This window comes from Pecten maximus, chromosome 1 (assembly GCF_902652985.1).
Source record: "Pecten maximus chromosome 1, xPecMax1.1, whole genome shotgun sequence".
NCBI classification, from domain to species: Eukaryota; Metazoa; Mollusca; class Bivalvia; order Pectinida; family Pectinidae; genus Pecten; species Pecten maximus.
This window is the reverse complement of record NC_047015.1, coordinates 20,366,402-20,383,250: the sequence shown is the minus strand read 5'-3', so window position 1 is coordinate 20,383,250 and position 16,849 is coordinate 20,366,402. Positions and strand designations below refer to the sequence as shown.

General features: G+C 35.5%; 1 protein-coding gene across 1 annotated transcript in view; it reads left to right on the top strand.

Annotated features, from left to right (window-relative positions):
- LOC117333381 (thioredoxin domain-containing protein 11-like) overlaps positions 1–16,849 on the top strand; it is a gene marked incomplete in the record, with an annotated part of 89,317 nt that overhangs the window by 6,916 nt on the left and 65,552 nt on the right. Inside the window, 5 exon segments of the mRNA XM_033892691.1 lie at positions 1,430–1,542; positions 4,333–4,401; positions 4,691–4,822; positions 6,587–7,348; positions 13,474–13,522. Coding sequence (XP_033748582.1) covers positions 1,430–1,542; positions 4,333–4,401; positions 4,691–4,822; positions 6,587–7,348; positions 13,474–13,522 — 1,125 coding nt within the window.

The following is a 16,849-nucleotide window of genomic DNA, read 5'->3' as shown; positions in this document are numbered from 1 at the left end:
TTTAAATTTGAATTAACCCATCCACATGGACAGGTAACCCTAAGAAAGGACCATGTAACTTGATAGATCATATACTGTAAATCACTTATATTTCGCGTGGGATTTATTTTCGCGTTAATTCGCGAGGAGAGTCAAACGCGAATTCAAATCCCTCGCGAATATTTATACAAAAATAATTGGCATCCATTTTGAATTGATCGTAATCTTTAGTTGGTGAACAGACATCGCCATTAAAGTAATAATAGAATGATAGATTATATACTTACATGTAGATCAGAGTGTAATTTTATCTAACAAAACACCAAAATTTCACACACACAAAACCCCACTGAACACTAATATTGTGGTTGAACTCGGTCTTAATTAACTTCTTGACGACGTTTTACATGCAGTTAATTAGGTACGGTCCCGAGGATCCCGGATGGTCATCCGGAATACGTCGTACTTTATTACCCACGCTGTTGTAAGTTATGTAAGGTTACATGTATATATAGCACTTCACATCGCTTTATTCTCGAAAAGATATTTACCATAACAAAGTTGAAATCAAACAGATTATATATTTAATACAAACATTCAGAACAAATAATCGCCTGGAGTATATATTATTCGAAATAGACTGTCCCGAGAACTGTTCATCGGTATCACTGTATACACACGTACGTTAATTACAATGTACGTTAATTACTCACAACCTATTGTAGTCCCGCCATCTCCCAGGCATTCTTAACGAGCCGTGGGTTTTGTTTAATGTCTGACACCGCCTTTGTAAGCGTGGTCATGTCGGTGAAATAATCCAGACTAACTACATATGAGGGGGCGTGAAAGCTTTATTTATATTGAAAACAACTCATTTCACCCTCCAAATATAAACGCACGTTGAATACCACATTTCTTTTGTTTAATCCACTTGTATATAGCCGAGAGGCGTATACAGGTACGGTAAATACAATTCAGTATGACCAGACGCCGATATCACATGATTGAATCACATGACTTTTCTTGTACCGTCACATGATTCTCATAAACAAAATGGCTACCAACCTGGACATATCTCCGATCTGTTAACGTTATTCGCGAATTTAAAGTCATTTTGAGATCGGAATTCGCGAAATTATGTATTCGCGAATAAGTCAAATAAGGTGAGTTCGCGAAATTAAGTACTCGCGAAATATAAGTGATTTACAGTATACTGATTTTAGACATTGTTTTGTCATTTGAACACATTACAGTATGTAGTCAATTTAGGAAATAATGAATTTGTGAACAGCAAAACTTCAACAAATACATATTCCTTAAAACCGGATTTACTTCACTATGTGTATCTTACAAATTGGAAATAAACTCTGGAAATAAAGATAATTTTTTTATGGTCCATTGATGTTTGTTATAAGCCTTGTTGACTATGTGGATTGTGTTTTATTTACAGATTTTAATCAGCCAGTCCGTACAGCCATCGTCACTCAGCCAAGTCTTGCAAGTCTCTTAGGTTTACACACTACCAAAAGTTTGATTTTGCACAGACTGACAAATACATCATTAGTAAGTCTGACAAATACATCATTAGTAAGTCTGACAAATATCTTGCCTTTCCTTTAGGCTGCGCATGTGGGTTAATGTTGCATTTATAATTAAAAAGAACAAAAATCGTCATGTTTTCATATAAATTCAATATTTAATGATTTCCCGGTAAGTTCTGTTTGTTTTCTTGATCGGATTTTAATGTTAGGTGTCTAACGTCTTTATCGGGATGTTTTCGTCGGTCCTCCTGTTCTCGCGTGGTCACGTGACCGGCACGAAGGACTACATTAACACTTGGTCGGTAAATATGGCCAGAGCACCCGACCAACGTATTTTGTCGTACAAACAAATATGATGCACTTATTCATCGTGCTAAGAAACCGAGAAAAAGTGCTGTACATTCTTCTATTTATTCAAGTATGGTTACATAACGGCGTTATAAACTGGTCTTAATTGACGAAGTGCCGATTAATTGACTACTTTTTAAGTAATTTTGACGATGTTTGTCATTTTCGTAAGAATGTACAGCACTTTTCGTTGTTCTCATACAATTACCTTCACGCTCTTACCTGTTTCATAGTTATTGATTTAGGGTAGTCGGGTGCTCTAGAACGAATTATAGAGCAAGTGTTAATGTTCATTCTCCAATATTGGAACTCTTCAGTGTTTTAAGTATCGAAATCGGCATATAGAAAAGAACAAACGTTAATAAACGAATGCAATGGATCGTAATTAATTCAAATAATTATTTACAGATGATTTCCAAAGACATAAGGTATAGTTAGACGTTTTCGGCTGTACATGCAAGTTTGTAAATTCGACACTGTGATAAAACCACCGTCCTCGTCGTTGCCATGACAGCCGATCGAAGCTCCAATCACGAATGCACTGTCAAAGTGAAAGTTGAAGTATTTTTTGCAACATGCCGTTTAAACTTAAAATTACATTCACACCTCATATTGATTGGGATTGTTTAATCATACCTGATCAATTGAATTGTAAGAAAATTAACAAAAACACTAAAAAACACAGAATGAAGCCTTCGTGTCAGGCAGTGCAGACACAACGCGGGATCTGTAAACAATGTGACGTCATTGGAATGTACAAGTTGCAACAATGTACAACAATGTATTTTTTACATGAATACACTAATGAGCAACAAAACGGGACGCAACATTAACCCACATGCGTGTGATAGAGATTCTAGGTTGTCTAAAACAAGGCTCTCTCTACAGAGATATCTTGATATTTTTAGCTCTTCTCTTCGATGAAGAGTGAGAGCTTATGTCGTCACTCCGGCTTCGGCGTTGGTTTTCCAAATGTTATATTTTTGGCGCAAGTGTTGAAAGGCATAGAAATTTATGGTAATATGGTCCCTGTGGGGGTCAAACTATCCCCTGCCGGAGTTAAACTAAAAGATTTTTTGGAAAAAAACAGATTTTTGAAAATTTTTGGATTTAGAAAATTTTTGCATTAAGTTTTTGGTGCAAGTGTTGAAAGGTATTAATACATCACTATATAATTGTACTAGGGTGCTGATAATTGGCAATAGAGTCCCTCTGGGGTTAAACTATCCCCTTCCAGAGTTAAACTATAAGATTTTTTTGGGAAAAAAACAGAATTTTCAAATTTTTGGACTTAGAATATTTCTGCGTTAAGTTTTTGGTGCAAGTGTTGAAGAATATTTCTGCGTTAAGTTTTTGGTGCAAGTGTTGAAAGGTATTAATACATCACTTTATAATTGTACTAGGGTGCTGATAATTGGTAATAGACTCCCTATTGAGTAAGACAATCCCTTCCTGGAGTAAAACTTTAAAAAAAAATTGGATTTTTTCTTTTTAAATCTGTGTTTTTTTGTGTTTGTTTTTAAATCTTTGGACTTTGTGTTAAGTTTATATTGTGAGTGTTGAAAGGCATAGTAATACATGGTATTAGGTTCCCTGTGGGGGTTAAACTATTCCTTGCCGGAGTTAAACTGAAATATTTTTTTGGGGAAAAAACACATTTTTTTTTTTTAATTTTGTGCAAATGTTGAAAGCTATTTAACACATCACTTTATGATTGTAAAAGGGTGCTGATATTTGGTAAAAGAGTCCCTATGGAGTTACACTATCCCTTCTTGGGGTGAAACTGAAAATAAAACAATGTGAAAATGCTCACAATAGACAATTTATACCGATCCACATTTTTCAAGGGAGACAACTCTCATTAGGATAATATTTTGTCAAAAAATTGAAGAAATATGTCCAAAAGCAATTACATTTGTATTTAATATATTCATTTAATCTACAACAGCAAAGCTTGTCTCCGGAATGTTTGTCAATAAATAATTTATATATATATAAATTGGTATGGTTTTGAAAATTGCATTAATTCACAAAGGATAATCTGATCGAGTAAACAATATAGATATTATTAATGCAATTTGCGAAACCATTCCAATTAATATATTTTAATTATTTATTGACAAACATTTGCGAGACGAGCTATGCTGTTCTCCAACAGCTCTTGTTTAAACTTGTTTTGCTTCTTTCCACACAGGATAATACTGCTGGTGAGATGTGAGGGAATAATGTATTACAAAAAGAAATGTATTAAACATTCATAACAATTTGCTGTGTAGTTTGATCAATGTTCCAAAATGACAAAGATAAGAAGGAAAATCAAGTGATGGAATTGTGTAGAACTTTCACTAGAAACAATTTGTCCTATGGCTCTGATATGTCCTATGGCTGAGATATGTAGATCATTTAAGATTGGTTATATATATATATATATCAGTACATAAAATGTTGTTCATTTTCATTTCAGCTCTATCCTCAAAGCAACAATTTTACTTATGAATACATAACACATTGGATTGGACTTTACAAACAACAGGTTTGTAAATTAAGGAATATACAATGTAAATCATATAATATAGCTATGCTCTGAATAAGTACCCTTGGTCACACACCTTTCCTGTACATTTTATCTACGATACGGTACCAATTTGTCTCCTACCTTCCCTTTTTCCTATACTGATTCCCATACTTTTATTATTGGCTTGGCCCTTAATTTTAAATGTAGACATTGCATGAAAACAAAAAAGATATCAATATGTTTTAATGTCGTGGCACAGTGTGGTATATTTAGATTATTCTTGCCAATATCAATCTGTCATTTTCAGCCTGTGGTGCAGTGGTTGTCTCCCCCTGGACATAAAACGCAGCATTTGTCTTCAGCCATAAACATGGGACCAGCCATGTTAGTGTTTACCCCTGTAAATCAGCTACATACAGACAGATATTACTATAACATGGTAAGTTCTAGCTTATAATATAATCATTAAAACTATTCAGACTGTGTGACGTTGGAAAAGTTTATTTCCTAAAGTTGTAGATTGATGTCGTCCATATAATTATCAGTGAGTAAGTTATACTATGCCTGATAACCATGTTTCTGCTTATGAAATATCAGTGTGTTTGATAAGGTAGAATCAGATGTCCAAGACCCGGACATATTACATCAAAATAAAGGGGATTTTATTTGAACTTTTTTCTTCTGGTGACTAAATGATGGAGGTGGTGTAGGGATGCTCATTTGCCTGATTCCAAAATTTGCCTGTGTTTTAGTCACTTAAGGGATTTTAGTGAAATTTCACCCACTTATAAAGTACAGTGGACTCTGCCTAATCTGGACACCTTTGGGACCACAAAATAAAGCCGGTTTGTAGAGAGTTCCGGATTGTAGAGAGTTCCGGTTTGTAGAGAGTTCCGGATTGTAGAGAGTTCCGGTTTGTAGAGAGTTCCGGATTGTAGAGAGTTCCGGTTTGTAGAGAGTTCCGGTTTGTAGAGATTCTACTTTTATATTGTTGTTGAATGCAAAAAATGAATGAAAGATATATTATAAAGTAGATGTCATTGTGCATTATTCATGCATATACAAACTTTGAATTTACTAATTTAATTCAACACTGGCAATAAGACACTATGTAAACATTACATCGGTTGAAAACAATCACTGATTGTTGTTTGTTTTAAGAGGCCTTTCACCGAGTCCGAATACCGGTAATCAACTGATCTGACACTTTCTACAAGTGCAGATTCCCAATCTGAGGAATTATCCTCAATTTCTAATTGGTCCTTAATGTTGGCGACTGTGGCGAGATCCATGTTTGTTAATAAAATAAACAGATTAATACAAAAATAAACAGATTAATACAAAAGGTATGTCGTCATCATCATCTCCAACTTCCTCATCCGGGTACGTTCGTGTAGAGAGGTCCGCAAAGGGGAAGCCAGCCAGCATGAAACATTTCTTAATTACGATAAATTTACAAACGCGTAACATTATGGGTATCAATTAACAAAAATGCATTCTTTATTGTACGTAAAAACTGTTTAGGTGTTAATCCTGCCGTAGCCACCTGTGGACAATGACGGTAAATAGTCAATTGATAATATACCTGTGCAGCAATTACAACTGTATAAACACTCGTTGGGAGCCCCTAAAGCCACCGCTACCAGGGAAACATAAATGGGACTGGTGCCGGTTTATACAGAGTAGATTTACTAGTATACAAAAGGAATGGGGCCGAAATATATGGCCGTACAGAATAGACGGAGTCCGGATTATGCAGAGTTTATTTACTATAAATAAAGAAGGGAATTTTTGGGACCAAATTATTTGGCCGGTTTTGGCAAATATCCGGATTGGACAGAGTCCGGTTTAGACAGAGTATACACTGTACTGTTCAATCTCCAAAGAATTGGAGTTTCACGGAGATGATTTCGAAGAAAAAGGTCAATATTTTAATTTAAGAAACTCTTTGTAAGCACTCTAGACTTGTGATTTCACTTCTTGATGAATTTGAATAAAAGTTAATAAAATTTCAGAATGATTCTAACTTTAGTGTTTTGATGGTTTAAATCATGCTTCACACACTTGGCCATCTTTTATTGAGCATCATTCAATGTTGAATTGTGAAGAGATTTGTATTAATTGTGTTAAGTTTTGAAAATTAGTTTTTGATAAATGCTCTTTAACTAAATGGATTAAAAGTAAAAATTAATTTCTTTTCCAGGTACGTGAGATTGCTTTACATTACCTGAACTGTAATAATAGCTTTTTCATACGGGATGCTGTTGAACTAAGCATACGTCGTCGGGTGGAAAGTTTGGAGGGACACCTACAACAGACGGACCAATGTCTTCACAAACAAGTGTATAAAAACACACTATATATGCCCCCTACTAATGATAAAAACTGCTGTATTTCCTTGGTGACTAGTCATGATAAAGAATATAGTCAAGATGATTCTTGGACAGTGTGTGAGTACTGTAAACATGTCAAAGCAACGCCTTACCTGGAGGAGAGGTCACATCTGTGTATGTTAGACACACCCACAAGTCTTTCAGCTGGAGCCATGTTCAGCGGTCTTGCCAATTCTTTACCCCAGTGTCTAAATACTGTCCAAGACTATAACACCAATGAGTACCGGACTTTGTGTTGTAAAGAGTGTAGCTATAATGTGCTGTCCAATGACAAATGTTCGTCTAGAAAAACAACAGACCCTTTTATAACCAAAAGTAATCAGATTTTTCAAAACCGCAAATGCAAAAAGCTAAAATTGCAGGAAGAACAAAATTTGACATCACCTTTTGATTTCGTAAAAGATTTCAGTCGCTTTGATGTGGAGAAGGTGAATGGATTATACTGCAGGAGTAACAGAACATTGAATTTACATGTGATTGATTTAAAACACCACTCTGTGTTCCTGGAGAGATTAGTACCTGGCTATCAAATTGATGTCAACACACCAGCTGTGGTGATTGTAGATAAAAAGGTAAGGACAGTGTGTTTCCTTGTAGATAAAAAGGTAAGGACATTGTGTTTCCTTGTAGATAAAAAGGTAAGGACATTGTGATTCCCTGTGGATAAAAAGGTAAGGACATTGTGTTTCCTTGTGGATAAGAAGGTAAGGACATTGTGTTTCCCTGTGGATAAAAAGGTAAGGACATTGTGTTTCCTTGTGGATAAAAAGGTAAGGACATTGTGTTTCCCTGTTGATAAAAAGGTAAGGACATTGTGTTTCTCTGTAGATAAAAAGGTAAGGACATTGTGTTTCCTTGTAGATAAAAAGGTAAGGACATTGTGTTTCCCTGTAGATAAAAAGGTAAGGACATTGTGTTTCCTTGTGGATAAAAAGGTAAGGACATTGTGTTTCCTTGTAGATAAAAAGGTAAGGACATTGTGTTTCCTTGTAGATAAAAAGGTAAGGACATTGTGTTTCCCTGTAGATAAAAAGGTAAGGACATTGTGTTTCCCTGTGGATAAAAAGGTAAGGACATTGTGTTTCCTTGTAGATAAAAAGGTAAGGACATTGTGTTTCCCTGTGGATAAAAAGGTAAGGACATTGTGTTTCCTTGTGGATAAGAAGGTAAGGACATTGTGTTTCCCTGTGGATAAAAGGTAAGGACATTGTGTTTCCTTGTGGATAAGAAGGTAAGGACATTGTGTTTCCCTGTGGATAAAAAGGTAAGGACATTGTGTTTCCTTGTGGATAAAAAGGTAAGGACATTGTGTTTCTCTGTAGATAAAAAGGTAAGGACATTGTGTTTCCTTGTAGATAAAAAGGTAAGGACATTGTGTTTCCCTGTAGATAAAAAGGTAAGGACATTGTGTTTCCTTGTAGATAAAAAGGTAAGGACATTGTGTTTCCCTGTGGATAAAAAGGTAAGGACATTGTGTTTCCTTGTGGATAAGAAGGTAAGGACATTGTGTTTCCCTGTGGATAAAAAGGTAAGGACATTGTGTTTCCTTGTGGATAAAAAGGTAAGGACATTGTGTTTCCCTGTTGATAAAAAGGTAAGGACATTGTGTTTCTCTGTAGATAAAAAGGTAAGGACATTGTGTTTCTCTGTAGATAAAAAGGTAAGGACATTGTGTTTCCCTGTTGATAAAAAGGTAAGGACATTGTGTTTCCTTGTGGATAAAAAGGTAAGGACATTGTGTTTCCCTGTTGATAAGAAGGTAAGGACATTGTGTTTCCTTGTGGATAAAAAGGTAAGGACATTGTGTTTCCCTGTTGATAAAAAGGTAAGGACATTGTGTTTCCTTGTGGATAAAAAGGTATGGACATTGTGTTTCCCTGTTGATAAGAAGGTAAGGACATTGTGTTTCCTTGTGGATAAAAAGGTAAGGACATTGTGTTTCCCTGTTGATAAAAAGGTAAGGACATTGTGTTTCCTTGTGGATAAAAAGGTAAGGACATTGTGTTTCCCTGTGGATAAAAAGGTAAGGACATCGTGTTTCTCTGAAGATAAAAAGGTAAGGATATTGTGTTTCCCTGCGGATAAAAAGGTAAGGACATCGTGTTTCCTTGTGGATAAAAAGGTAAGGACATTGTGTTTCCTTGTGGATAAAAAGGTAAGGACATCGTGTTTCCTTGTGGATAAAAAGGTAAGAACATTGTGTTTCCTTGTGGATAAAAAGGTAAGGACATCGTGTTTCCTTGTGGATAAAAAGGTAAGGACATTGTGTTTCCTTGTAGATAAAAAGGTAAGGACATTGTGTTTATCTGTAGATAAAAAGGTAAGGACATTGTGTTTCTCTGTAGATAAAAAGGTAAGGACATTGTGTTTCCTTGTGGATAAAAAGGTAAGGACATTGTGTTTCTCTGTAGATAAAAAGGTAAGGACATTGTGTTTCCCTGTGGATAAAAAGGTAAGGACATTGTGTTTCCCTGTAGATAAAAAGGTAAGGACATTGTGTTTCCCTGTGGATAAAAAGGTAAGGACATTGTGTTTCCCTGTGGATAAAAAGGTAAGGACATTATGTTTCCCTGTTGATAAAAAGGTAAGGACATTGTGTTTCCTTGTGGATAAAAAGGTAAGGACATTGTGTTTCCTTGTGGATAAAAAGGTAAGGACATTGTGTTTCCTTGTGGATAAAAAGGTAAGGACATTGTGTTTCCTTGTGGATAAAAAGGTAAGGACATCGTGTTTCTCTGTAGATAAAAAGGTAAGGACATTGTGTTTCTCTGTAGATAAAAAGGTAAGGACATTGTGTTTCTCTGTAGATAAAAAGGTAAGGACATTGTGTTTCCTTGTGGATAAAAAGGTAAGGACATTGTGTTTCCCTGTAGATAAAAAGGTAAGGACATTGTGATTCCCTGTGGATAAAAAGGTAAGGACATTGTGTTTCCTTGTGGATAAGAAGGTAAGGACATTGTGTTTCCCTGTGGATAAAAAGGTAAGGACATTGTGTTTCCTTGTGGATAAAAAGGTAAGGACATTGTGTTTCCCTGTTGATAAAAAGGTAAGGACATTGTGTTTCTCTGTAGATAAAAAGGTAAGGACATTGTGTTTCCTTGTAGATAAAAAGGTAAGGACATTGTGTTTCCCTGTAGATAAAAAGGTAAGGACATTGTGTTTCCTTGTGGATAAAAAGGTAAGGACATTGTGTTTCCTTGTAGATAAAAAGGTAAGGACATTGTGTTTCCTTGTAGATAAAAAGGTAAGGACATTGTGTTTCCCTGTAGATAAAAAGGTAAGGACATTGTGTTTCCCTGTGGATAAAAAGGTAAGGACATTGTGTTTCCTTGTAGATAAAAAGGTAAGGACATTGTGTTTCCCTGTGGATAAAAAGGTAAGGACATTGTGTTTCCTTGTGGATAAGAAGGTAAGGACATTGTGTTTCCCTGTGGATAAAAAGGTAAGGACATTGTGTTTCCTTGTGGATAAGAAGGTAAGGACATTGTGTTTCCCTGTGGATAAAAAGGTAAGGACATTGTGTTTCCTTGTGGATAAAAAGGTAAGGACATTGTGTTTCTCTGTAGATAAAAAGGTAAGGACATTGTGTTTCCTTGTAGATAAAAAGGTAAGGACATTGTGTTTCCCTGTAGATAAAAAGGTAAGGACATTGTGTTTCCTTGTAGATAAAAAGGTAAGGACATTGTGTTTCCCTGTGGATAAAAAGGTAAGGACATTGTGTTTCCTTGTGGATAAGAAGGTAAGGACATTGTGTTTCCCTGTGGATAAAAAGGTAAGGACATTGTGTTTCCTTGTGGATAAAAAGGTAAGGACATTGTGTTTCCCTGTTGATAAAAAGGTAAGGACATTGTGTTTCTCTGTAGATAAAAAGGTAAGGACATTGTGTTTCTCTGTAGATAAAAAGGTAAGGACATTGTGTTTCCCTGTTGATAAAAAGGTAAGGACATTGTGTTTCCTTGTGGATAAAAAGGTAAGGACATTGTGTTTCCCTGTTGATAAGAAGGTAAGGACATTGTGTTTCCTTGTGGATAAAAAGGTAAGGACATTGTGTTTCCCTGTTGATAAAAAGGTAAGGACATTGTGTTTCCTTGTGGATAAAAAGGTATGGACATTGTGTTTCCCTGTTGATAAGAAGGTAAGGACATTGTGTTTCCTTGTGGATAAAAAGGTAAGGACATTGTGTTTCCCTGTTGATAAAAAGGTAAGGACATTGTGTTTCCTTGTGGATAAAAAGGTAAGGACATTGTGTTTCCCTGTGGATAAAAAGGTAAGGACATCGTGTTTCTCTGTAGATAAAAAGGTAAGGATATTGTGTTTCCCTGCGGATAAAAAGGTAAGGACATCGTGTTTCCTTGTGGATAAAAAGGTAAGGACATTGTGTTTCCTTGTGGATAAAAAGGTAAGGACATCGTGTTTCCTTGTGGATAAAAAGGTAAGGACATTGTGTTTCCTTGTGGATAAAAAGGTAAGGACATCGTGTTTCCTTGTGGATAAAAAGGTAAGGACATTGTGTTTCCTTGTAGATAAAAAGGTAAGGACATTGTGTTTATCTGTAGATAAAAAGGTAAGGACATTGTGTTTCTCTGTAGATAAAAAGGTAAGGACATTGTGTTTCCTTGTGGATAAAAAGGTAAGGACATTGTGTTTCTCTGTAGATAAAAAGGTAAGGACATTGTGTTTCCCTGTGGATAAAAAGGTAAGGACATTGTGTTTCCCTGTAGATAAAAAGGTAAGGACATTGTGTTTCCCTGTGGATAAAAAGGTAAGGACATTGTGTTTCCCTGTGGATAAAAAGGTAAGGACATTATGTTTCCCTGTTGATAAAAAGGTAAGGACATTGTGTTTCCTTGTGGATAAAAAGATAAGGACATTGTGTTTCCTTGTGGATAAAAAGGTAAGGACATTGTGTTTCCTTGTGGATAAAAAGGTAAGGACATCGTGTTTCTCTGCAGATAAAAAGGTAAGGACATTGTGTTTCTCTGTAGATAAAAAGGTAAGGACATTGTGTTTCTCTGTAGATAAAAAGGTAAGGACATTGTGTTTCCTTGTGGATAAAAAGGTAAGGACATTGTGTTTCCCTGTAGATAAAAAGGTAAGGACATTGTGTTTCCTTGTGGATAAAAAGGTAAGGATATTGTGTTTCTCTGTAGATAAAAAGGTAAGGACATTGTGTTTCTCTGTAGATAAAAAGGTAAGGACATTGTGTTTCTCTGTAGATAAAAAGGTAAGGACATTGTGTTTCTCTGTAGATAAAAAGGTAAGGACATTGTGTTTCCTTGTGGATAAAAAGGTAAGGACATTGTGTTTCCCTGTAGATAAAAAGGTAAGGACATTGTGTTTCCTTGTGGATAAAAAGGTAAGGATATTGTGTTTCTCTGTAGATAAAAAGGTAAGGACATTGTGTTTCTCTGTAGATAAAAAGGTAAGGACATCGTGTTTCTCTGTAGATAAAAAGGTAAGGACATTGTGTTTCTCTGTAGATAAAAAGGTAAGGACATTGTGTTTCCTTGTGGATAAAAAGGTAAGGACATTGTGTTTCCTTGTGGATAAAAAGGTAAGGACATTGTGTTTCCTTGTGGATAAAAAGGTAAGGACATTGTGCTTACCTGTTGATAAAAAGGTAAGGACATTGTGTTTCTCTGTAGATAAAAAGGTAAGGATATTGTGTTTCTCTGTAGATAAAAAGGTAAGGACATTGTGTTTCCTTGTGGATAAAAAGGTAAGGACATTGTGTTTCTCTGTGGCTAAAATCTCACTTGTTCTTCTCTATGAGTAAAAGTAGACTTGTCAGTGTGCTTCAGGATTCATTCTTTATATGTCATGAAATACTGTATGTTTATGGATCTGTTGGGGTATAGACAAGGTTAAAAGGCCACTTTGTGATTTATGTATAATTGTAATTAACATTTACCATTTGATCTGTGCTGTAGTTAATTAACATTTGATAAATTAGTACTAGTATTTCAAAAAAGGAAATTACTGAAAGTAAAAAAAGTAAAAACAAATATGAAAGCACCTATTACACTTCAATAAATATCTGCTTCACTTTATTTCTAGCTGGTTTGCTTTAAATTTTTAAAATTTCGAATCTAAAATCTATTTTCCTTGGTAAGGTATTTTTGTTTACAGAAGTTCTTCCCCTTGTTGTATTCACTGTGATGGAGGGGGCTTTGTTGTAAGAGTAGTTCCCCCTACCTCATACTATACACCAATGAAACATGTCACCATCCTTTGCACTTTAAGTTTTAATGATCAGAAGTCACTGCAAGAAACGAAGTATTTTTAGACGTATTTATGTGAAATATTTTAGCATTTTAGGCTTATTGGCAAAAACTATAACAAAGCTGGTGACTCCCAGTGGAATAGGTACAGTTGTTTTTGCCCAATTGTTCACATTTCATTCTGTCTCTGAAGTATGTACGTGTCACATAATGCAGGTTTTGAAAGCAAAATATGTAGCATTAAGTGAGTGTAATCACGTTGTTATTTTCACTAGGTTTACATGTACTATACATTGTACCTTCCAGGGGGGATGTCAGCTGAATTCATTATAACTTTTTTATCTACATAAGAATAAATTCTAACATTATTATACCCTGAAGACGAATAAACAACTAATGAAAATGTAATAGTGTGTACTTAATTGAGGTTTGCTTGTCTTTTTATTGATCACTTTTTTTCTTTTCTATCCATTTAGAATGAAGCGCAATTTGTTCTCGAGGAAACATTTAACAAGAAAAATTTAGGTAAGATGCAATTGGTTTAATAATGAATAATTTACAGTTTTCTCATCTTCTCAAATTATTCAGCCAACTGAGATTGTCTTATAATTGTGCATTTATAGTAAAAAAAACAGTAAAAAAAAAGCTGTAGTGAGGATGTAAATTTATTTTGAAGAAAGGGTAAACATTATCTAGGGGCCAAGGGATGAGATGGTGAGGATCTGAATGTATACAGACACCTCAAGGCTTCCATACATGTTCTATCTGAGTGTCTATACACACTGCACTGATTACTGTAACTTTGGAACTGGGCTTCCATAGATTTATGAATGTACGTGTAGGTTAAACTCATGATACAAGCTACATAATGTCATATACAATAAATAGAGGATATTAAATGGTTTCCCATTTAATATAACAAATATTTCACGAGTATGACAGAATATCAATATTTTCACGAGTATGAAGCACGAGTGAAAAATATCGAAATAATCTGTTATACAAGTGAAATATATATGTTATTAAACTGGAAACCATTCAATTTTCTTTTTATTGCATTTACAGGCTTAAAAACAAAATTAAAAACATCGAAAAATTAATAGTGTCAAAAAGCTCGGGAATCAGTGACATAATTCATGATGTCATGTCTGTGTGACGTTACTCCATGTCAACTTGACGGCACTATTTTGAAAGGACTGACTAGCTAACGTCAAGTGAGTATATGCCCAGAAAAACAGCAAAATAACCAATTTATCTTTATATGCTAATGTATTTGGAAAAATCAGCAAGTTTCAATGAGGTGAATACAAAGGTTAGCTCTGATTGGTTTAAAAAACGAAAAAGTTATATTTTCACTGCAAAATCTTATATTTTCACTACTCATCGCTGCAGTGAAAATTTAAGTTTTATTATTTTGATAAATTTCTATATTTCACTGGCAAAAATGCAATAAATATGTATATTCATATATATATAGTCAATATTATGACACTGATTCATACAGAACATATTAAATCCAGCATGAAAACAACCTAAATACAATATATTCCTACCTCCAAACTAAGCAGTGGCCAAGGCTGACTAGAGTGCACAGACACCTAGATTGTTTGACCTGATAATGACATGATACAATGATACTACTTAAAACAGAATAGAGAAAGAGTGAAAGTAGCCTTACGGCAGTCTGTCTTCTGTGTCTGTTTCACATGCCATGATAAGATAAACCCATATTGGGTACACAAGCTAGAAACACAATGTCTGTTGCTGTAAACCCCTTGCGTTTCTACCCGTGACCCATTTCCACCCAGTGATACCAAACTTTTAAGGTTACTTTTCCAAGGTATGATAAAGTTATAAGATATAGGTTACAAAATAACTCATTACAACACATTACACAAATAAAATATATCAACCAAACTATACATGATACAGTGACACTGAGGCTACCTTCCTAAGAAAGGGGTATACTTTGACAACCATTACGAATGCATGTATGTCACTGACAGGTTGTCTGTTCTAATGACGGCTAGGTAGTCTGTTCCAACAGTGTTTGAACCTTTGATTGGGCAAGTCTTCAGTCTGTACGGTTGAAGAGGTCACACCCGAACACATAAATCCCACACAATCATTAAAACTACCTTTTCTATGATTGCGTAGTTCTTCTCTCTTGGAAAAAGTTTTCTGCTGACATATGTAATTAGCATTTTTCTCCATCCTTCTTGAGCTGCAATAGCACACTCCTAATCAAAAACCTGGCTTGCAATTGGCTGTCAACATTGTCCTGAATATAAAAAAAATGCTCTTTCATGCACATCACTCTATGCAAACCACCTGATTCAAACTTCCTTTCTTCATTGGGTCTGTCAGAGGGATAGTGTTTGAAGTGATTGCTGTGAAGTTCAGTATAAATTATTTGTAGAACCCAGCTAATCCTAAAAATGACCTCATTATTAGTCTTTACTTTCCCACGGCAGCCTTCCATCTCTGACAGTGTCCAAGACAAGATAAACTTGAAATTCTTCCCCTCAGTTGTCTGTGACTCTGTAAATTCATAAGAAATTTCTACATCTTTACCATGTTACTTTCCCCTTTCACAGGGAAGAGATTCAAGCCTGTTAGGAAAATTGATTTCTTTATGAAAGTCCTTCATGTCTGATAGCAATCATGACAGACGCAAGAACTCCTACGGCCGTCCCGGCCACATTTCCTTCTGCCTCCATCAACCTTCTTTAACAGGTTGATGTGCAAGGTCTTGTTTTTTCCATGAATGTTTTCATCGTAATCTTAAGGTCTTACTTCTCTACAACTTTGTAAGGGCTATGCCAATGCATCAACACTTTGTTCGCTTTTGTTATTAGAGTTGATTCCCTTTAATTGACCTAACCTTAAGCTGGTCGAAGTTCCTTCTCTGAACACATTAGCCTCCTTCAAATCCTCAATGGCAACCTAACAGGTTTCCTCCATCCTCATTCTCAGATCCCTCACATACTGTCTAAGTTGTCTAGATGTCTTCGTCTGGTAACTGATCCTTGGGGTATCTGAGGTTCATCATAGGACCACTATTCCGTATAGCAACCAGTGAACAGTGTTGAGGTATCTGTCCCATTCCTTGGACTTCTTATAGCTGTCGTCTTTCTCAGCCTCTGTTTCAGTATGTCATGGAAACATTCCACAAAACAATTACATTGAGGATGGTATGGAGTTGTAGTCAGCTAGCGGATCGACAATGACCTGCTCACTTCCTTCATTAGACATATACTTCATCAGACATATACCTGTATTTAGCTCCTTGATCTTTCAACATCTCCCTTGGCACCCAAACAGCTGAAGATAGCCACTAGTGCCTAGCAACTCTTTCTGCCTCGCTTCCTTTCACGGCCACTACGTCTGGATATCTGTAGTTGCATAGTCCACCATAGTTAAATGGACGTTCGACTTATGAGGGTTCACACCAAAGTGTATGCCTATTAATTTACTGGCAGGTATAGAGCATCTATATTTCTTTGCCCAATTTTTATGAGGACTACCCTGGGTATATGTTTATAAAATTCCAAAGTCTCCAAAGGCCTGCAGTTAGCCATGCATATGATATATTGGTCTACCCTAATAATTAAGTGAAGATCTACTGGACAGATCATTCTGATCTTGTGTAATTACTCATCGAGACATATAGTATACTAGTAGCTATAGTCGAAATAGCAGATAAACAAATACGCAGACATGTAATAGCTAGGATTCATGTATAATGTATTTAAATGACTTCAATTGTTTCAACTTGTGATACAGTATACTGATCTAGATAAAAAATACTGTTTCTACCACAGTACCCTGTGTTACTCCACTGTCAAGCCA